Raw genomic sequence first — 19,547 nt, 5'->3', positions numbered from 1 at the left:
TATTTGATTAGGAATCCGCTTTGGTAAAGAAGTAAATGAGTAAATGCACGGCTTTAGAGAATTGTGCATGGTATCATAGATATGGGAGGAAGCGGGAGCAAATGATGAAATATGTATTGTGCTATTGTGATGCAAACTCAGTCCTGTGTAAATATGTGATAATGTAATGCAAGTTTGAAAGGGCATATTTTGCCTCATAAGGCCAGGTTAATGTTTTGTTTTTCTGGTATCCTATAGTTGTTAGGACAGATGACGGTGGAGGTCTAAGCATCCTGGTAAGTAGGATAATTTTCTACACTACCTTCTAGGTCTTTAAGGATTTAAATTTGTAGTTTATGTTGTTAAATATCAATATGCATATATTTGTGATGTATCTTTAACAAGCAAATACTCTTATAATCTTGATATTTTGATAGAAGTTGCATTTTATTTTATTTTGAGCATAAGAAGCTACTTTTGAACCAAATATTACACATAATAAAACAACAGGGTAGTGATTTATGTTTCTTTTTTCTCTATCAATCAGAACTGAAAGAGCCCTTTTTATAGTTTCAGTATGGGGTAGTCTTACCACCAGAATTGGGACAAGAATTTCTGCCGCTAAGCAGAAAGGTGGGTAAGTGAATTGTGCCCGATTTTATGACCTTTTTTTACACCAAGGTTGTTAAGTGAATCACTGCAGTTAAGCGAATTATGTGGTCGTTAAGCAAATCTGACTTCTCTATTGACTTTGCTTGTTGGAGGCCAACTGAGAAAATTGCATGTGGGGATCACATGGCTTTGGACGCTGTAATGTTGCCAAGTGCCTGAATTTTGATCATGTCACCAGAAGGATGCTGTCATAAGTGCAAGTATCACACCGTAAGTCAGTTTTTTCAGTGCTGTTTTAATTTTGGTCACTAAATGATTGGTTGTTGAGATCTACCTATACTCTTTCTGATTATGGTTAGTTCTCTGTGATATATTAGATAATGCATTTGGAAGTCTCATAATAGCAAGATGTTAAGAGAAACCTAAAGCTTTTTGGCCATGTGATGTAGATGTCTATGACATCTTTTAACAAAATTGGTCATTTGATAACTAATTCCTTTTTATTCTAGAGATTTATAAATCCACTTTGCCTTTTAAAAGGTATAGCTTCTGTTAGAAATGGAGATGGAAATATAAATTGCATATATATATATATATATATATATATATATATATATATATATATATATATATATATATATATATATATATATATATATATATATATGCAATTTACATTTCCATCAATATAGTCTGTATGTTTTATATTTAGACAGACTCAGACCCACAGAAACATCCATGCATTACAAAGAGCAAAAATGTATTTGTAAATCATCCAAAGTAAAAGGAGGCAGCTAATTCTCTTCAATGAAGAGATTTGTAGAGCAGATCTGTTGTAAGATAAGGAAAATGCCTCTTATTGTAAAAGAAAATTATCACAAGGGATTACATAAAGCTTAAAAGCAAGCTAGAGCTTCCAAAGGATAAGTGATTAAAGAGAAAATGGCAGCCTGCAGCCAGCTCACGAAGAAAACTAAGATGGTTATTTCTGAAAGGGGCTGGTCACTCCTGATCTTTTCAAATTGTCTCTGCAGATTCAAGAGACACATTCTCAGCATGTAATTATGACTTTTTCCAGAATTTTAAGATTTGTTGCAGGAAGCCATATGAAATAAGGGCAAGTGGCAGTCAGTGAAGAGACTTTTCGTGATGGTCTCTCACTTGGAAAATGTTTTTGGCAGTGAGGGGAATTTTTGTATCTAGACAATAAGCTTAAGACCTTCTGCTGTTGCCATTGCTCTACTGGTTGTGTATGACTGGTTAATTCCTTGGATTTTAAAAGTTGAATACACATTAAATTGTTTAAAACAGAAAAGGAAAATGTCACCATGTCCAAAATGATACAATATTTGAAACAGCTTTCTGATAGCACGGAATGATTTCTCAGCTAATACATTAATCAGAGTAAATTTATGCTGTGTAGAATATACTAAGTTTGAATAGCCACCTATTTAAATAGTCATTGCCAGTAAATTTTTATTTTTGATCAGGTATACAAGTATTAAGAAGGGACGCGGTGGCTCAGTGGGTTAGGACGCTGAGCTTGTCGATCAGAAGGTCGGCAGTTTGGTGGGTCGAATCCCTAGTGCTGCGTAACAGAGTGAGCGTCTGTTACTCGTCCCAGCTTCTGCCAACCTAGCAATTCGAAAGCACGTAAAAATGCAAGTAGAAAAATAGGGACCACTACGGTGGGAAGGTAACAGTGTTCCGTGCGCCTTTGGCATCTAGTCATGCCGGCCACATGACCACGGAGACGTCCTCGGACAAGCGCTGGCTCTTCGGCTTTGAAACGGAGATGAGCACTGGCCCCTAGAGTTGGAAACGACTAGCATGCATGTGCGGGGGAGCCTTTACCTTTACCTTTACTACAAGTATTAAGACCTTGCACAAGGAAATACAGATACTGGATTATGATATTCTTTGTCAACCATGTCTGAATCGGTCATTGAAAAGTCTGATCTAACATTTTTAATAAAAATTTCCAAAATCATTCAGAATTGGAATATATTCTATAGGCAGGTTAATTCTATTTCAATCACTTAAAAATAATAGAAGATCTACTGGATTTTGCCTTATGAATCTGCTTATCGCATTCATTCATTCATTCATACTAGTTGGTCAGTGGTGTACCTTGCTGTTAGCGAGAGAGAATTTTGTTTGATTCAACTTACAGAGTGACCATCGCTGTCCCAAATATCCTTCTGGGATCTGTTCTCTGCTATAAGGTCTTGAATGTGAAACTATTACATAAAGGTGTACATACTTGCTAAGCTTCCCTAAAAATTTGGTGATATTCCTGGTCAGGGTTAATAAGATACATAACAGTACTGTATGTTCTTGGGTGCTCATCTTCCAGTTTCTGCCTTGAGTTCCCTCTTCCCAGGACTCTCTGTTCCAGCTCCTCAATGCTGTCATGCCATTGCTGCTTAAAAGAGCTTAGATATTTTAGAAGCAGTGTGCTTCTTACGTATCTTCATTTATGATGAAGAAAACAAAGATAAAAATGTTGGCTTTGAATATGGAGTGAACACTTAACAAAGGAGACTCGGGAAGCAACAAACCACCACCCCTGTACAGCCTGGATACACGTTCAGGGAACAATGGGATCTGAAGCCCAATACATGCAGGGCAGCTCATTTGCGTTTAATTCCATCCTAGCAGACATTGTGCCTTCTATCCCATCCATGGAATGTCCTAATGAGAGAATACAGTTGAAATATTGCTGTCCTTTTCTTTTTCTCAGGTAAAATGCATGTTTGCTCGAGGCAAATTATTCATGATTAATATTTTGTATTGTGTCCTGTATACATTTTGCCTTGAGTTTTTTTTAAATGGAAAAGAATAAATAAAATATTATGAGAAACACATTTTCATATACCAAGTGAAATTATTGGTTGGTAGATCTTTTTGAGTAAACTTTTTCATTAAAAGGATCTGCTCGTATTAAAAAATATAGCTTCTCTCTTTCCTTCCAGCTATTGCCACCTTTCCCAGCTCTATGATTTCTGGAATTTGAAATTACATTTTGTCAGTATCTCCCTTTATTTATCAGTAGGTATTACACTGATGTAGCATGTAATACCTACTGACGTGGTGGCTCAGTGGGTTAGGACGCTGAGCTTGTCGATCAGAAGGTCGGCAGTTTGGCGGATCGAATCCCGAGTGCCGCGTAACAGAGTGAGTGCCTGTTACTCGTCCCAGCTTCTGCCAACCTAACAGTTCGAAAGCACGTAAAAATGCAAGTAGAAAAATAGGGACCACTACGGTGGGAAGGTAACAGCGTTCCGTGCGCCTTTGGCGTCTAGTCATGCCGGCCACATGACCACGGAGACGTCCTTGGACAAGCGCTGGCTCTTCGGCTTTGAAACGGAGATGAGCACAAGCCCCCAGAGCTGGAAATGACTAGCACGCATGTATGGGGGAACCTTTACCTTTAATTACACTGATGTAGCATGTAGCTCTAGATAAAAAATTGTTATTGACAGAAAGGTCAGCAGACAGATTTTTAAAATGTTATGTATTAGAGAAAATTATGATTTAGTTCTTTCATTTTCCACCTTTGATTAATACTGAAAATAAAAGTGTAGTGGGATGAGATGCTGGATTTAAAAACAGGTCAGCAATAGTTCAGTTCCTTTTCATTGTTAACAGAGTTATATTTCACTGTAATTATTTTTAATTATTTTAAGAATAATATGGTTGTACATTTGTAATGAAGTAAGTTCATGACTGTTTTATTTAAGTTTAATTTCAAGGCATTAAATAAACTACATTTTAAGAATAAAAATGTGACTACATAAACGATTTTAAATATACTTAGTTCTGAGGGTGCTTTGGATAAAATGAACTTCCTGACTACAGTATCAACCAAACAGGGGTTCCTGAGAGCAATCATTTTAATTTCCCAGAAGATCCCAAGATCTGGCATACAATCCTAGTCATGTGGCATATTAAACTGGAGGCTCATAGGAAGAATCTGCTTGCCCTGGAGGCCTTCAGGCAGATGTCAGCATTGATGAGCTTTACTCACGCCACCCTTGAACACTAGTAAATAAATAACCAACACGATGTGCTTGATTTGAGACTTATGGCCTCGGTGAATTGTGCACAAAAGAAATGATTTTAAATATATATAACCCACAGGAATTGACAGAGCAATAAGCCACGAGAAGAGGGGCAAATTGGTTAGTTCTTTCTCTGCCTGGTTGCCAAATGTTTCCTTATATCGGCATCCCTAATATAAGGATATGTTCCATCAGTTCTTTTGCCTAAGATCAAATATAAAGATGCTCACAACTGTAATCTCTCACTGACCCACCAAATTATTGGAAAGCAGTTTATACTGAAACATTCCTCTACCTCATACGGCACCTTTTCTTCTCACTGAAATGTAACTGGAAATCATCAACTGGAACATGTTAAACCAGGATAAAATGAAACTTGGGCATTTTATAGTTCAGCCTGTTGTGTGAACTCAATGATTTGTGAAAACTCCAAACTTTTTGTCAAAGTTAGGGTTTAATGTGTAACCCACCCACAGAATCATTTCCAGTATGGCAATGTACCCTTTGATGGGTTATTTTGTTCTGCTTTTCTGACAGGCTCCATCCTGCAGCAGATATGTAAGGTCTTTCTTCACATTCTCTAAAACAAATTAACATATTTTTTCTTTTTTGTGAAATGCCAAACATGATTCACTTGAGTCATTATGTCTGGAGTTGTTACTATTTTATAGTAATACAAGTCTTCTGTTTAGAAATCATACTGTTTTGATTTAATCCACAGATGAGATTCCAACATATGGTACATGGACATTTTCCAACTCTTCTCAATTGCACATATTATAGGAATTGATGGGAATATTCTATTTTTTTCTTTACAATTACTATTTCTCAAAAGCCAGAAATAATTTTTAAAAAATCATTCAGTCAGTTCGTTCTATAGCATATAACTTCATAATTTTGGATCTCTTGTTTTCCCGCTCAACTCAAAACAGAATGTGTTTCTACTCAAACGTACATAATACAGGGAATCAGGGCATATGGTGACATGAAAAAGAGCACCCTGCTAATACAATGAAATAGAGAGCATTTCTATTAGCAACAGCATGTTACATCTGGAAAATAATGGTTTGTAGTGGACTTTTTTCTTTCCATTAGCAAATAAAACTGATTTACAGTTTACAGTATAGTTGGACGGAAAGTCAAATGCACACAAGTATTAGGTATTACATTTTTATGTATACCAGCATTCCTCAATCTGGCACTCAAATTGTCTCCAGTAATTTCAAGAAGCACAGCTCTGTAATTTCACTGCAGCAAAATGAAAATATTTTGTGGCACTGTAAAGACAAAATTTGTTGTGAGATAAGCTTTTGTAGAATAGTTTTCATCAGCTGCTCTGAATATTACCCTGAACTATAGATACAGACAGACAGCAAATAGTGAGATAGAGAGAATATAAAAAATACAAACCTGATTGATGGGAATTCTACCCTATAACAGTTTATCTCCTAATAAATGTTTTTAAAATACTTCCAAGACTTTACTGTTATAGTAATAGAATAGTCTTAGCAACTTAACGTTACCGTCCTAGAGTAAGCCTGTTCAAAGCTACTCTTCTAAACTGTTTTTATTTTAAAAAGTAAAATTATGAAGAAATCCACTCTGAGATGTAGGGCACTTAAGTTGACAAACAGCATTGGCTGCTGCTTATGTCCACACAGGCTACAGCAAGCTGTGAATGTAGATGGAATCCCTCACTTCTCAGCAGTTCAACTTGTTGTAAACAACTAAAAGCTTCCATTTTTGCAGTTAACTCTAGGGAAGCAGCTGTTTGGAAGTTGTAAGTTGCTTTGCATTTTAAAAAATGAGGAAATCTACTGCCATGTTTGATTCAAGGTGATGTATTGTATTCTGAATAAAAATATAAAATAATCTTATGTAATCAACTTTAGGAAATAGATAATTCACTCGTTTTGCTCCAAGTCAGAAAAATATGTGGGGAAGTATGAATGCATATGAAATTCTTTTTTTAAGCTGAAAAAAGTAAATTTTTATACTGATGTCAGGACTATGATTCATTTTTTCCTATATTGAAACTTTTTTTTCAGATTTGCTACTGTCCAATATTCTGAAAGAAAGTACAATTAAAAAATGAACAGTTTATATATATATATCAAAAGAATTTCAATGGTGGCATTATTTAATTAAAGAAAGCAGCTTCTTTCTCCAAGAGTGAATCAGCCATTGGCACTGGATGGGAAATTGAGCAGTTGGGTGAGGTCACTGGGCCTAGTCCAGGGATAGGCAACCTCGGCTCTTTTGTGACTCATGGACTTCAACTCCCAGAATTCCTGAGTCGGCATAGCCGAGGTTGCCTACCCCTGGCCTAGCCAAAGCCCCTGATGAGCTACATACCTTTGACACTGTATCTATATGGAAGAAGAATAATTTGGAAGTTAAGGCAACCCCACCAAAAAGGATTTTTAAAAATAAGTATAAAGAAACCAAATTCTGTGCAATGGTCAGTTCCATGTCTATTGAGAGTCTCAGACATCCAGGTCATGGTTGTCCCAAAGGTGCTTTTTTCAAGAGGCAACTGGACTTCCTTTGTTTTTCCTTGAAGACGTTTCACTTCTCATCCAAGAAGCTTCTTGGATGAGAAACGAAACATCCTCAAGGAAAAACTAAGAAACTCGGGTTGCCTCTTGAAAAAAGCACCTTTGGGACAATGGTCAGTTTCCCACCTCCTTAATCAAGGGTTGCCAATTCCATTTGAAATTAGTTTCCTCCCCAATAAATGTTCTATTGACATGTATCTCTGTATTTTTCAAAATCCACTTTTCATAAAAAAGAGGAAAAAATTCACTGAATTACTGATTAGAATTAACTGCTTATAAAAACAAATCAGGTTTGTGCTCCCACTCTATAAATTAACCTTCCTTTCTCTTACACACCAACTACTCCTGCAAAAACATACACACTTTTCTGTTCCTCCTTCTAGCAGCAGCAAGAAAGAAGAAAATTAGGTGGAAATGGGATGAGCAGAAGGGGAAACTGTATTGGAAGGGAAAGAAAACTGGGAGATCAATGCTGACAGGAAATAAGCAGAGAAGAAATTAACTTGACAGGAGAAAAAAGAAAGCATGTTAAGGTATTGCAAAAAGGATTAAATTTGCAAGGCAATTTTGCTCTTCCAAGCAAGAATTAATTACAGGTAATCCTCACTTAACAACCACAATTGGGCCCGGAATTTGGGTCATAAATCATTGTTACATGGGCTACCACATAACCTGAGTCAATTTTACTACTGTTTTACAATGGTTGTAAAGCAAGTCACCACAGTTAAGTGAATCATGTGGTTAAGTGAAGACTACCTGCTGCTCTGAAGATCAAAGCATCTATAATTTCCAGGAAAAAAATAAATCTGCCAATTCCTTTGGTTTTAACAACTATTCCCAACATGAGAATCTCTGAGCGACATTCTTGCTTTCCCCTAACAAGATCTCCTTCCAGAAACAAAATCTTTTTTTTTATTAGAGAGAAAACTGCCAACTAATATACATTCTCAAGAGAAATCAGATGGCTTGCTATATTTGACAGTGTGGTAGAATGTGGTATGCTGTAGCATTATAGTGTTAGACTAGGACAGGGGTAGACAACCTCGGCTCTGTTATGACTCATGGACTTCAACTCCCAGAATTCCTGAGCCAGCATAGCTGGCTCAGGAATTCTGGGAGTTGAAGTCCATGAGTCATAAAAGAGCCGAGGTTGCCTACCCCTGGACTAGGACCATAGAAATCAGGTTCAAGTCCATCCTCATCTGTAGTAGTCGCCATATGATTTTGGGTCATTTATATTCCCTTAAATCTACCTCACAGGTTTATTGTTTGGGAGAAAAAAATAGGAGGAGAAACTCGTCTTAAGTTCATGTACAAAAGATGGGATCAAATCAAGTCAGTACATCAATGTCTCCCTTAACTCTTGAAGAAGAAACTATAAAATAGTGGAACTGCTTAGTTTCTTAGCAAATTAATTGTTTAAGTCATCTTCAAACTTATGCCATGCAATATCAGAATCCATAGAGTGATACATTTGGAAGGGATATTGCATTCACTATTCAATTCAGGTTAATGCAAAACATACATTCAAAATGCAGCTATTCCTAACTGATATTTGTTTATTATTTTATTTATTTATTTTAATCCCATTTATATCCCGCCCTTCTCTGAAGACTCAGGGCGGCTTACAATTTAAGCACAAACCAATGTGCTTAGCAATAGCCTTCATTCTATGTATATGCCTGCTTATTAGGGCTTTCCCCCCCCCAAGCGGCATTATTACAAAGTCAGCTTATTGCCCCCAACAATCTGGGTCCTCATTTTACCTACCTCGGAAGGATGGAAGGCTGAGTCAACCTTGAGCCTGGTGGGATGCGAACCTGCACTAATTGCAGGCAGCTGGTGTTACTTAAGGAGGCATTAGCCCACTGCTCCACCAAGGCTCTGCTCCACCAAGGTTTAACTTCTGCTTAAGTGTATTTAATAGTGGAGATTCTACTATTTCCTAAGAAATATTTCCTAAATTGCTTGCACGGTTGTCAAGCAATTAATATTTTTGGAGGTTTTCCCTTAATCTTCTGTTCTTCAGTCTGAAATTTCTTCTGCATATTCTTGCTGGATGTAATTCGTGTTTTTTTTAATCAAAACCCATGTTTTAATTCTGTATCTGAACAAGAAAATCTATGTAGCTTAGAACATGGAAATAGCAAAGAGAATTTGATTTCATGTCTATTACACTTCAGCTAAAAGCAACTTTTTCATACATCACACACTGAAGTAGTATATAAAGATTTGGGTACAGAAATACATAAGATCCTATATTTTAGACAGATATTTGTTCATCAACTCTTCAAAGTTATAATGGCACTGAAACAATGGACTTACAACCAGTCCTCAGAGTTCTGGCTGATGACCCTCACTGATGACCCTCATAGCACCTCATTGTCACATTCTGCCCTGTACAAACTGCCTCCACTTTTAACTCCACCTACCCACTTCTGCCCCTCACTGCCACCTCCGAGCCTAGTGCCTAGAGTCTCCATGCTGAGGGGCTTGAGGTTAGCCTGAATTGGCAGTCCTAGTGAGGGGAAGCAAGGTGATTCTGAGGAGGAAGAAGAAATCAGTGCTAAGGAAGCCTGGAAAGGTCTACTGGGGATGGTGGAAGCAGATGTAGGTAGTGGTGGCAGAATACAACTGTATCTTTATCTTGGCCAGACTGCATCAGGCAGCCAAAAAGGCAGAGTTGGGAGGGAGATACCGGTAGGTGGGTGGGAGGAATTGAAGTGGAGGCAGTTTGCACACGGCAGCTGTTAGTTGACCTCTTGGCTCAGTGATCCTCTGAAAGCATCCCTTGCCTTGGAAGAACCAAGGCTTACGACTAAGCTGAGAATGGCTTGGATTGGGGTGGGAGTTGCAGAAAATGGGAGAGGCGATTGCCATTTGCAACCTTCCTAACCAGTTTTGACAAACAAGGTCCATGGAGAAGACAGCAGGAGATTATAAATTGCAATCATGCGAGGTCCTTGCCTAACAACTGGAACTGGGATTGTTGGAACTTCCCTCACTAAATGGCGTTGTCACATTTTGTTTAACGACTGCTTAGCAATGGAAATTCCAGTCCAAATATAACCCGAGGACTACCCATAGTAGCTAAAATATTAGACCAAAACAAGAGGTATTGAGTTTCAATATCCTGCTTTCTCAGAAAGCTTCCTAAGTAATGTCAAGTCAATAATGATATTTCAGTGTAATCTTCCCATACGACTGTTATAAGTATAAATGGAAGAATCATGATTGCCATGTTGAATTATTTGGAGGCATAGAGACATAAAGCAGGTAAGATAACTAACAAACTGGCAAACTACAGTGCCACTCTTAGTTGTCAGAAGAGAGCTGCTGAAATCATTAACATGGATGAAATAAACTTACATTATTCAGCAAGGATGATCTATGAGGTCCCATGACTTGGAAAGTTACCCAATGTATTTTTGGCTTGCCTCATGGCTAATTCAGCATGAATGCTCCGAGAACTACACAATCCCAGGGCTGTGTTCTTTGGTTTTCTACCTGAAAATTAAACTGCAAAATTGGTATTCTCCAAATTTTGGTATTTTTTTTATTATTTAAGGTAAACAAGAGAAAAGTGAATTAAAGTGAAAAAACAAAAGTGAAAAAAGTGAAAAAACAAAACTGCTTGCTTCAAGACAGACAGTTGCAGTTTTGCATAATTATTTTCCCACCTCTGTTCTCACTAGAACAGCTTTCTTAGGACTGCTATAATTTGGATGACCACTAGTGGCAGCAAAGAACTTAAGTATCTTTGTTGCCATTTCATAATCATCCGCTTTTGTGCAACCAGATATGACAGTTCCAATTGCCATGCCTAGCCTTTTTTTGGTTCCTGTGAATCAGTGTTGACTCCTAGTGATTGCCTGGACTAGTTCCTGTAGTTTTCTTGGCAAGATTTCAGAAGTGGTTTAGCACTGCCTGCTTCCTAAGGGCTGAGATTAGCCCAAGGTGTCCAGCTGGCTTTGTGTCCAAGCAGGACAAGAACTCAAGTTTTTCTAGTTTTTAGCCTGGTGCCTTAACCACTATACCAAACTGACTCTCTCCATTCCCTTAGTCTTCTTTTTAAGTGTATGCTCAGAAATGGAACTTAATACTTTTAAAGCTGGGTTATCATAAAGTACTTGGTTCTTGATATTAATTCAACATATTTTTTGTTTATCTAATCATTTTATTTAGAGAGCTGCCTGGACTGCAACATGATTCTGGGCAGCTTTCATAATTCAAAGAGGAAAAGCCCCCCAATAAGGAAATTATAATTAAATGAAGGAAATTATTATGTCTAAATGTGCTAAAATGTAACAGTTTGAGGCAGGCAAGCAACTGAATTAAGATCAGGGACGACAGAGGATTGGAGGAATATGTCCTCTTGTCTCACCCATAGAAGATTCATATGCACAAGACTGTAAATGTGCAAAACTGACCTTGCAACTACAGCCCTTGGACCAATGTACTTGCACTTGCTTCACTCTTCTGCCCTGATGATTGAGCTATGAAATTAGGGCAATTAGGTTCCCACTCCAGTCACTATCTTATATTTGCAGGCAGCTTCTACTTCAATCCTCAACCAATCAAACTGACCATCTCATGGTTCCATTGCACAGTCCAAAGCTACACAACATCACCACAGTGGTTTGCCCAAATCCGTGAGAAATCATTGACAGGAGCCAACATTTTTGACAACACAGCAAAAAATTCAGCATAGCAGTCCACTTATACTTACTTTTGTTAGCCTCGCTTCCAATCACTTCATCAATAGTATAGGGAAAACCAAAGTCAGCCACATATGCATGGCTGATTGTTCCTGGAAGACCGATATTGGCAATCTTCAAGGGACATGCTTTGGGGAAAGAAGATAACAGCCCAGGAAATCCACAGTCTATTGGAGAATTGGCTGAAGGAAGAACCTATATGAGGAAATAAGAAGCAATAAAGTACAATCTCCTAGTCTTGAACATGCTATAAAAAAATTAAAATGCTGTAGGCCCATGCTTGAACATTCTGCTTTACAAGAAAGGGACCCTAAACAATTGAAAAAGATTTGAATAGATGTTGAGGAACACGAGGCAGGAAATCATAGGGATCTGATTTGCTGGCCAATTTGCGGGAGCCAGGCAGGTCCTTGTCAGTGTATCTAGGGTTAGTTTAGTTGGATTGTTAGGCAAAGTGGCTCTTTCAAGAGGACAGCAGAGCTGGGGAAGCCCACTGTTAAAGGAGATGGAATGTTGAGATCATCAATTGATGGATGATAAAGTCTTGGAATTTCTCTAGGTTGCAATTTCCTAGTAAGGGTTGCCCTTGAGCTATACTGTAACCTGGTAAGGAAGCTTATATTCTTTGGTTTAGATAGGATTGCAGGGGACTTTGGGAAGAGGGGGAGAACAGGATGTAGTCTCCATTTTGTTTATCAGGCTGATTTTCTTCACCACTCAATTGAGAGTCAGTTTGGTCTAGTCATTAAAGCACCAAGTTAGAAACTGGGAAATTGTGAGTTCTAGTACCACCTTAGGCATGAAACCGGGTAAGTGATCTTGGGCCAGTCATTCTCTCTCTGGAGGCAGCAATGGTAAAGCACTTCTGAATTCTCGCTAAGAAAACTGCAAGGACTTGCCCAGGCAGTCACCAGGAATTAAAAAAAATCCATCTTGTTGAAGTCTAATATATTTAATTCTTATTTTGTCAGCAATTTCTCAAACAATGAAACTTTCCAACTGTGTCTGTCTGCAGTGCAATACAGTGGCAACCGTAACATAATCTCCTGGCTATTCAAGGCTATTCACTTTGTTTTGTGCCAAAATGGTTTGTTATGTCAATTGAGAGTGTGCATGGTTGTGCATTCCAAGAATGAGTAGAGAAAACTGACATTCAGGGAGGGAGATGGGTGGTTGTGTGAAAAATAAAAGAATGAACGGATGAATGAATAAAAATGCAAATATTAATCTTGTCAGGGACGTCTTTCATAGTGAAGTCCAAGAACACAACACGACTAATTGTTACTTCTCAACCAGAGCTATATATTATTTTTAGGACAGATGTAGAGAAGCCTTCTTAGTGATGGTCTCTATTTTATAAAGTTATCAACCCCTATGGATATTCTTTTACAATCTTTTTTTTAAAGTACATTGCATTTGTTCCAATAAGCTTTTAAGTATTAATTAAAATCAGATGTTATTGTTTTGTGTATATTTCTGACTATTTGGGTGTTTTTTTCACACTCTGAAAAAAAATTAAGACAATGATTTCAAATATCTTCAAGCAGCTGATATTCCTCTAAGACTTTTAATGCACAACAGTGAAAATAAAATCTTATTATTTTTAACCAATTTTCAAAAATCTGATCAGGCTTCCAGTTAATCCAATTTTGGGATTAACATTTTCTCTTTCTTACAGGATTTCACTGCAAGATCTGAAGACTGCAAGTTTGTTTCAGTGCTTACTGTAAAAAAAAAATGCAATTCCCATTTTTCTGATATTCTGCCCTAAGTCTCAGTGCAGGTTTGTCCTCCTTCTGACAAATTCCCATACTTTCTTTTATTTCTTTTGAGGTGGAGCCTATGATATTTTATAATTAACTAGATCAGTTTAAAAGCCAACTCCACAATAGGTTATTAGGGCAGAGGTCGGCCTTGAGGCCTCTCGTTTGTGGAGTTCCTCAGGGATCGGTCCTCTCGCCTCTCCTGTTCTATATGAAGCCACTGGGTGAGATCATTCGTGGTTTTGGGGTTGGGTATCATCAGTATGCTGATGATACCCAGCTTTTCATCTCCACCCCAAACCACCCCAGTGATGCCCTCGATGTGATGTCCCGTTGCCTGGAGGCGGTTCGGGTCTGGATGGGGAGGAACAGGCTTCGCCTCAATCCCGACAAGACTGAGTGGTTGTACGTGCCGGCATCTTGGGAAATTCAGATTATTCCACCTCTAACTATGGGGGGTGAGCTACTCCCCCCCCGTAGATAGGGCTCGCAACTTGGGTGTCCTCCTAGATTCACAGCTCTCCTTGGAAGATCATATAGGAGCTGTGACTAGGGGGGCCTTTGCCCAGGTTTGCCTGGTGCACCAACTGCGGCCCTATCTGGACCGGGAGGCCTTGCGTACAGTCACTCATGCGCTCATGACCTCTCGTTTAGACAACTGCAATGCTCTCTACATGGGGCTGCCCTTGAGGACCACTCGGAGGCTTCAGCTGGTGCAGAATGCGGCCGCGCGAGTGGTGTTGGGGGTTTCCCGATACTCCCATGTAACACCTCTACTCCGCGAGCTGCATTGGCTGCCGGTTGCCCTCCGGGTGAGATTCAAGGTGCTGGTGATGACCTATAAAGCCCTAAATGGCATGGGTCCAGATTACCTACGGGAGCACCTGCTGCCGGCATCAACTTCCCTTCGTCCAGTGCGCTCCCACAGAGAGGGCCTCCTCAGGGTGCCGTCGGTCAGAGAGTGTCGACTGGCGACCCCCAGGGGGAGGGCGTTCTCTGTGGGCGTGCCAGACCTCTGGAACCGTTTACCGGTTGAGCTCCGGATGGCTCCTGACCTTCGCTCCTTCCGCCGTGACCTAAAAACTTATTTATTTGAACAAGCCGGCCTCGTCTGAGGGGTTTGGGGTTTTTTAATATTAATTTTAATTAATTTTACTGTAATTGGGCTTTAATATTTAATTCTATCTTAATTTTTGTACACTGTATTTTTATTGTATTTACAGCCCTGTACATGCCCTGAGTCCTTCGGGAGAAGCGCGGTATAGAAATTAATAATAATAATAATAATAATAATAATAATAATAATAATAATAATAATAATTATACAATTTGAAAAAAATATCTATGTAAAACTAGATGAACACTCTCTACTCCCTCAGTTACCTTCCAAACCAGGAACCAATTCCTAATTTATTTAAAATGGTGAATTTGCTGGGGTCTGCCTTTGGCAGTAGTCCCATGCAAGCAGATGGAAGCCCCGATTAGAGCAATAGTATTTCTCCCGTGGGGAGAGACTTATAAAGAAAAACAGAAAATTGGACTTTTAAGCCATCTAATTCAGTCTTGGTTAACCTGACTGGCATTAGCTCTCTTGATATTTCAGGCAAATGATGACTTTTGCAGCCTACCTGGAGATGGTTGGGACAGAACCTGGAATCTTCTGCATTGAAAACATCCAGTTTATAACTGAGTTGTGGCACTTTCCTTATAAACATTAACAAACACCACCAGCTTAATTCTGTGTTCTGACCCCAGTAGGTTTTGACAGTATTTCTTCTTCAGTTGAAAGCAATTTCTCCTCAGTTTCAGCCTACTGCTTCATGCTCTATCTTGAACAACTGAATAAGAGAATTTTCCCCTTCTCTCACTGAAACCCTTTAAAATATTTTTAAAAATCTGAAAATTCTGTTAGCAGTGGGGTATGCCTACATCTCATAAAAACTGGATTAGAAAACTGATAAAATGGATGAAAAAGGAGCATGCAAAGAACAATTTGGTTCAAGATGGGGAACCGAGGAACCTGCTGGGACTCAAATGGAGGATATCCTTGTGACACCAGCCTGTAAGTAGAGCAGTCTGAAAATGGAAAGTGATGCCCTTTAAAATAATGCTCCCCCTCTTGCCACCCCATTCTTATTTCTCTAAGAAGTAGAATTTCCATTTTACAAAAGGAACCCACCACCATAACCTGAATCCATGTATGTTATTTGTCCCTAGCAGAAGAATACACTTGTGATTAGCTAAGTGAAATGGATTGGGGAATTATTAAATAAATGTAATGTTCTTTTATTTCTTCTTCTTCTTTGTATTGGGGTTGATAACTTTATAAATCCCGCAAATGCAGAATTTGCCTGTTTTGGTTGTGATAGGAATTGATTACTACTTTGTTGCCAGAGCCTGATATAATGAGAGAGAGAGAGAGTAACTGGCCCTACGTCACCCAGCTGACATTTATGCCTAAGGCAAGTCTAGAACTTATAGTCTCCTGGTTTCTAGCCTGGTACCTTAACCACTAGACCAGGGGTCGGCAACCTCGGCTCTTTTATGACTCGTGGACTTCAACCCCCAGAATTCCTGAGCCAGCTATGCTGGCTCAGGAATTCTGGGAGTTGAAGTCCACGAGTCATAAAAGAGCCGAGGTTGCCGACCCCTGCACTAGACCAAACTAGTTCTCATTCTTTTAAATTATTTATTAAAATATTTTTGCTCCCATAGGAAAAGTCTAACAGTTAAATAGTCTTTCTTAGGTTTCAAGTACCTGGCCCACAAAATAAAACTGATATTATATAAAGGGGCTAATTTAGTTGCTTTTCTCCATATGAAATTTCATTTGATATTTCATGCCAAAACCAAATTATTTTAAAGGAAAGAATAAGATTTTTCTTCTTAATTGTCTACAGGCTCTTAGGGAAAAGTAACTTGAGTGTCACAAAGAAAACTGAGAAACTGTTGTTCTATTGTGGCAGTCTAAGAAAAAAATGTCTCAGTTCTATTATAGCTAAGTAGATGATTTTCATTCAAACTTTTTGAAAAACAGAATATCTCACTAATAAGTGGAAGCCTTTGCATTCTATTCCTAGCTGACTAATACTGTATTATAATTTATTTTTAAGTGATATCCAGTTTATAAAACACACTTTGGTTTAGAATTAGAGCATTTGCTGCAAGATGCGTGAGAAATAAATTTAATAATAATTTAAAAAAATAATTTATAGGAGGCAATAATTGATTTAACAAGTATTGTTATCTTCAATTGACAAAACCATACTTTTGAGGCATTAACTTAGTGAGTAATTGCAGCATAGAGAAACTTGCCTCACTTCTTAGAAAGATGGCATAAAGTTTCCCTGCTATGACATGTATGTAAGAGTGGAGCTTAAGACATCACAAATCAAGGTTGTCAAGGGCTTTGTTTATAAAAGCTGTATCCTTTTCTCTATAACAATTTGAAATTCCAAATAAATATTAAAACTTAGATGATTCATACTATGTTCCAAGGAGGAAAAAATCTGCAGTTTAAGAGTCAAGATGCAAAAATAAAACATTTTGCCAATTTTCAAATTAATTCTTGTCTTAATAATAGAAACTGTATGGTGCTACTAAGATACTAGATGTTCATTTCCACTGAAAATTTTACTAGTCTTATTCAATTGGGGATTATAAATACACTTTCCCTTGTATTACTGAAAATGTAAAAACTGGCTCATAAAAAAGGAAATGATACTAAAGTCTCCAGGATGCAACCTGCCTCACTTTCCACTCTGCCTCTTGATGAAGGGCGCGATTGTTGGGACCCTGAGAGATGGCTGGGCAGGGACAGGGGCCTCCGGCATAAATTTAATAAGAGGTCCCTGGTTACTTTTTTAGTCAATTTTTTTGTGGGGTTAGGGGGGGAGGGTTGTGGTTGGTTGGAAATGGGGGGTAATCCACCAACTGTTGTTCAGGCCAGGTCCGGGATCGATCGCGGGGGGGAGGAGCCGGGGTTGGCTGTCTCCGGAGCTCTGGAGTGGGTCGTGGGACTACCTATTCCCACGACGTTAGGGAATGGCAGCAGGTGTACGAACAGAGGGCTGTATCAACATCCGGGAGGGCATTTCCGCTATTTACAAGCGGTGAGGCGCTCCGACCCTCTGCTTTCGCCCTGAGGTCCTGGGAGCGAGGATGTGCAGCCACCTGAGCTCCGGCTGGTGTACTTGAATGCCAGGGCCGTTGTCAATAAGGCTCCTCTCATCCAGGATCTGGTTGAGGGTGAGCAGGCGGACCTGGCTTGCATCACGGAGACTTGGTTGGGCCCAGAGGGTAGTATCCCTCTGGTTGATCTTTGCCCACCAGGTTTCCGGGTGCTGCACCGGCCTCGGGCTCAGGGTAGGGGCGGGGGAGTGGCGGTGGTTATGAGGGAGACCCTGTGTCCGCAGGAGGCCACCGTTCTCCAGATAGTCGGGTGTGAGTCTCTCCTCCTGAGATGTGGTCCTAGGGCGCAGGTGGGCCTGCTGCTAGTGTACCTTTCGCCTAGTCGCGCAGCAGCAGCCCTGCCTGAGCTTCTCGATATCCTCTCGGGGCTGGTGATTGAGTTCCCCAAACTTATGGTTTTGGGTGACTTCAATCTACCATCCCTGGGAGGATCATCTGAGTTAGCTCAGGAGTTCATGGCTTCCATGACGGCCATGGACCTGACGCAAGTAATTCATGGACCGACTCATGTGGGAGGCCACACCCTTGATTTGGTTTTTCTATCTGGACGGTGGTTAGATGATCTTGGTGGGGGCTCCCCAATCGTTATGCCCCTGTCATGGACTGATCATCATCTCCTCCGGCTGGTCTTCCGTTTTGCCACTCCCCGCCATGGGTGTGTGGAACCAACTAGATGGTTCCGCCCCAGGCGCTTAATGGACCCTGAGAGGTTCCAGGCAGCGGTGGGGTCCCCACCTGCCTCCTTTGCTCAGCTCGGCGGATGCCTTAGTGGAAGCCTGGGAAAGGGCAGCCACGGAGGCACTTGACCGAGTTGTACCCTTGTGGCCCCTGACCCGGTGCAGATCCCAGCGAGCTCCATGGTTTTCTGCGGAGCTCCGGGAGATGAAGCGTCGGAGACGGGGCCTAGAGAGCTGTTGGAGATCCAGCCGATCTGAATCCGACTGATTGCGACTAAGAACCTGTATTAGGTCTTATCTCGCAGCGATAAGGGTGGTGAGGTCTAATCACTTCGCTACCCTTATCGCGTCTGCAGATAATCGCCCAGCCGCCCTGTTCAGGGTGACCCACTCCCTCCTTAATCAGGAGGTGAGGGAGGAACCCTTGCAGGGTTGTGCCGAGGAGTTTAGTCAACATCTGTCGGACAAAATCGCTCGGATTCGGACCGGTTTGGACTCCGACTGGGCAGAGTCTGACAATCAGGACACGAGCGGTCTTGTCGATGTTATCTGGGAGGAGTTCGATCCTGTGACTCCGGAGGAAGTGGACAGGATTATGGGGAGGCTGAGCTCCACCACATGTTTATTGGACCCGTGCCCTTCCTGGCTGGTTTATGCGGCTCGGGAGGGGACATGAGGCTGGTTCCAGGCGGTTATATCTGCATCTTTGAGTGAGGGTAGTTTCCCCGCCGTCTTGAAGGAGGCGGTGGTGAGACCTCTCCTCAAGAAGCCTGCCTTGGACCCAGCTGTGGTAAATAACTTTCGTCCGGTCTCCAACCTTCGCTTTCTTGCGAAGGTTGTTGAGAGTGTGGTGGCGCATCAGCTCCCTCTGGTTCTGGTTCTCTAGGTCACGGCGGAAGGAGCGAAGGTCAGGACCGGGATGCCCTGCGTACGGTCACTCATGCGCTCGTGACCTCTCGTTTAGACTACTGCAACGCTCTCTACA

At 40.3% G+C, this 19,547-nt stretch overlaps 1 protein-coding gene and 1 long non-coding RNA gene across 2 annotated transcripts in view; one reads left to right on the top strand and one right to left on the bottom strand.

The window, feature by feature from the left end:
• Positions 1-255: 255 nt before the first annotated feature.
• LOC310632416 overlaps positions 256-19,547 on the top strand; it is a 28,265-nt gene continuing 8,973 nt past the window's right edge. The window contains exons 1-2 of the long non-coding RNA XR_014490850.1: positions 256-275; positions 527-612. This is a non-coding gene — a long non-coding RNA (uncharacterized lncRNA). The remainder of the gene's footprint in view (positions 276-526; positions 613-19,547) is intronic.
• The window catches only part of LRRC9 (leucine rich repeat containing 9), a gene marked incomplete at both ends in the record, with an annotated part of 62,429 nt that continues 53,483 nt past the window's right edge, over positions 10,602-19,547 (bottom strand). The window contains 2 exons of the mRNA XM_083349633.1: positions 10,602-10,720; positions 11,943-12,126. Of these exons, the coding sequence (XP_083205759.1) occupies positions 10,602-10,720; positions 11,943-12,126 (303 nt within the window). The remainder of the gene's footprint in view (positions 10,721-11,942; positions 12,127-19,547) is intronic.

This window comes from Vipera ursinii (genome assembly GCF_947247035.1).
Source record: "Vipera ursinii genome assembly, chromosome: 1".
Classification (NCBI taxonomy): Eukaryota; Metazoa; Chordata; class Lepidosauria; order Squamata; family Viperidae; genus Vipera; species Vipera ursinii.
This window is presented reverse-complemented; position numbering and strand designations above follow the sequence as displayed.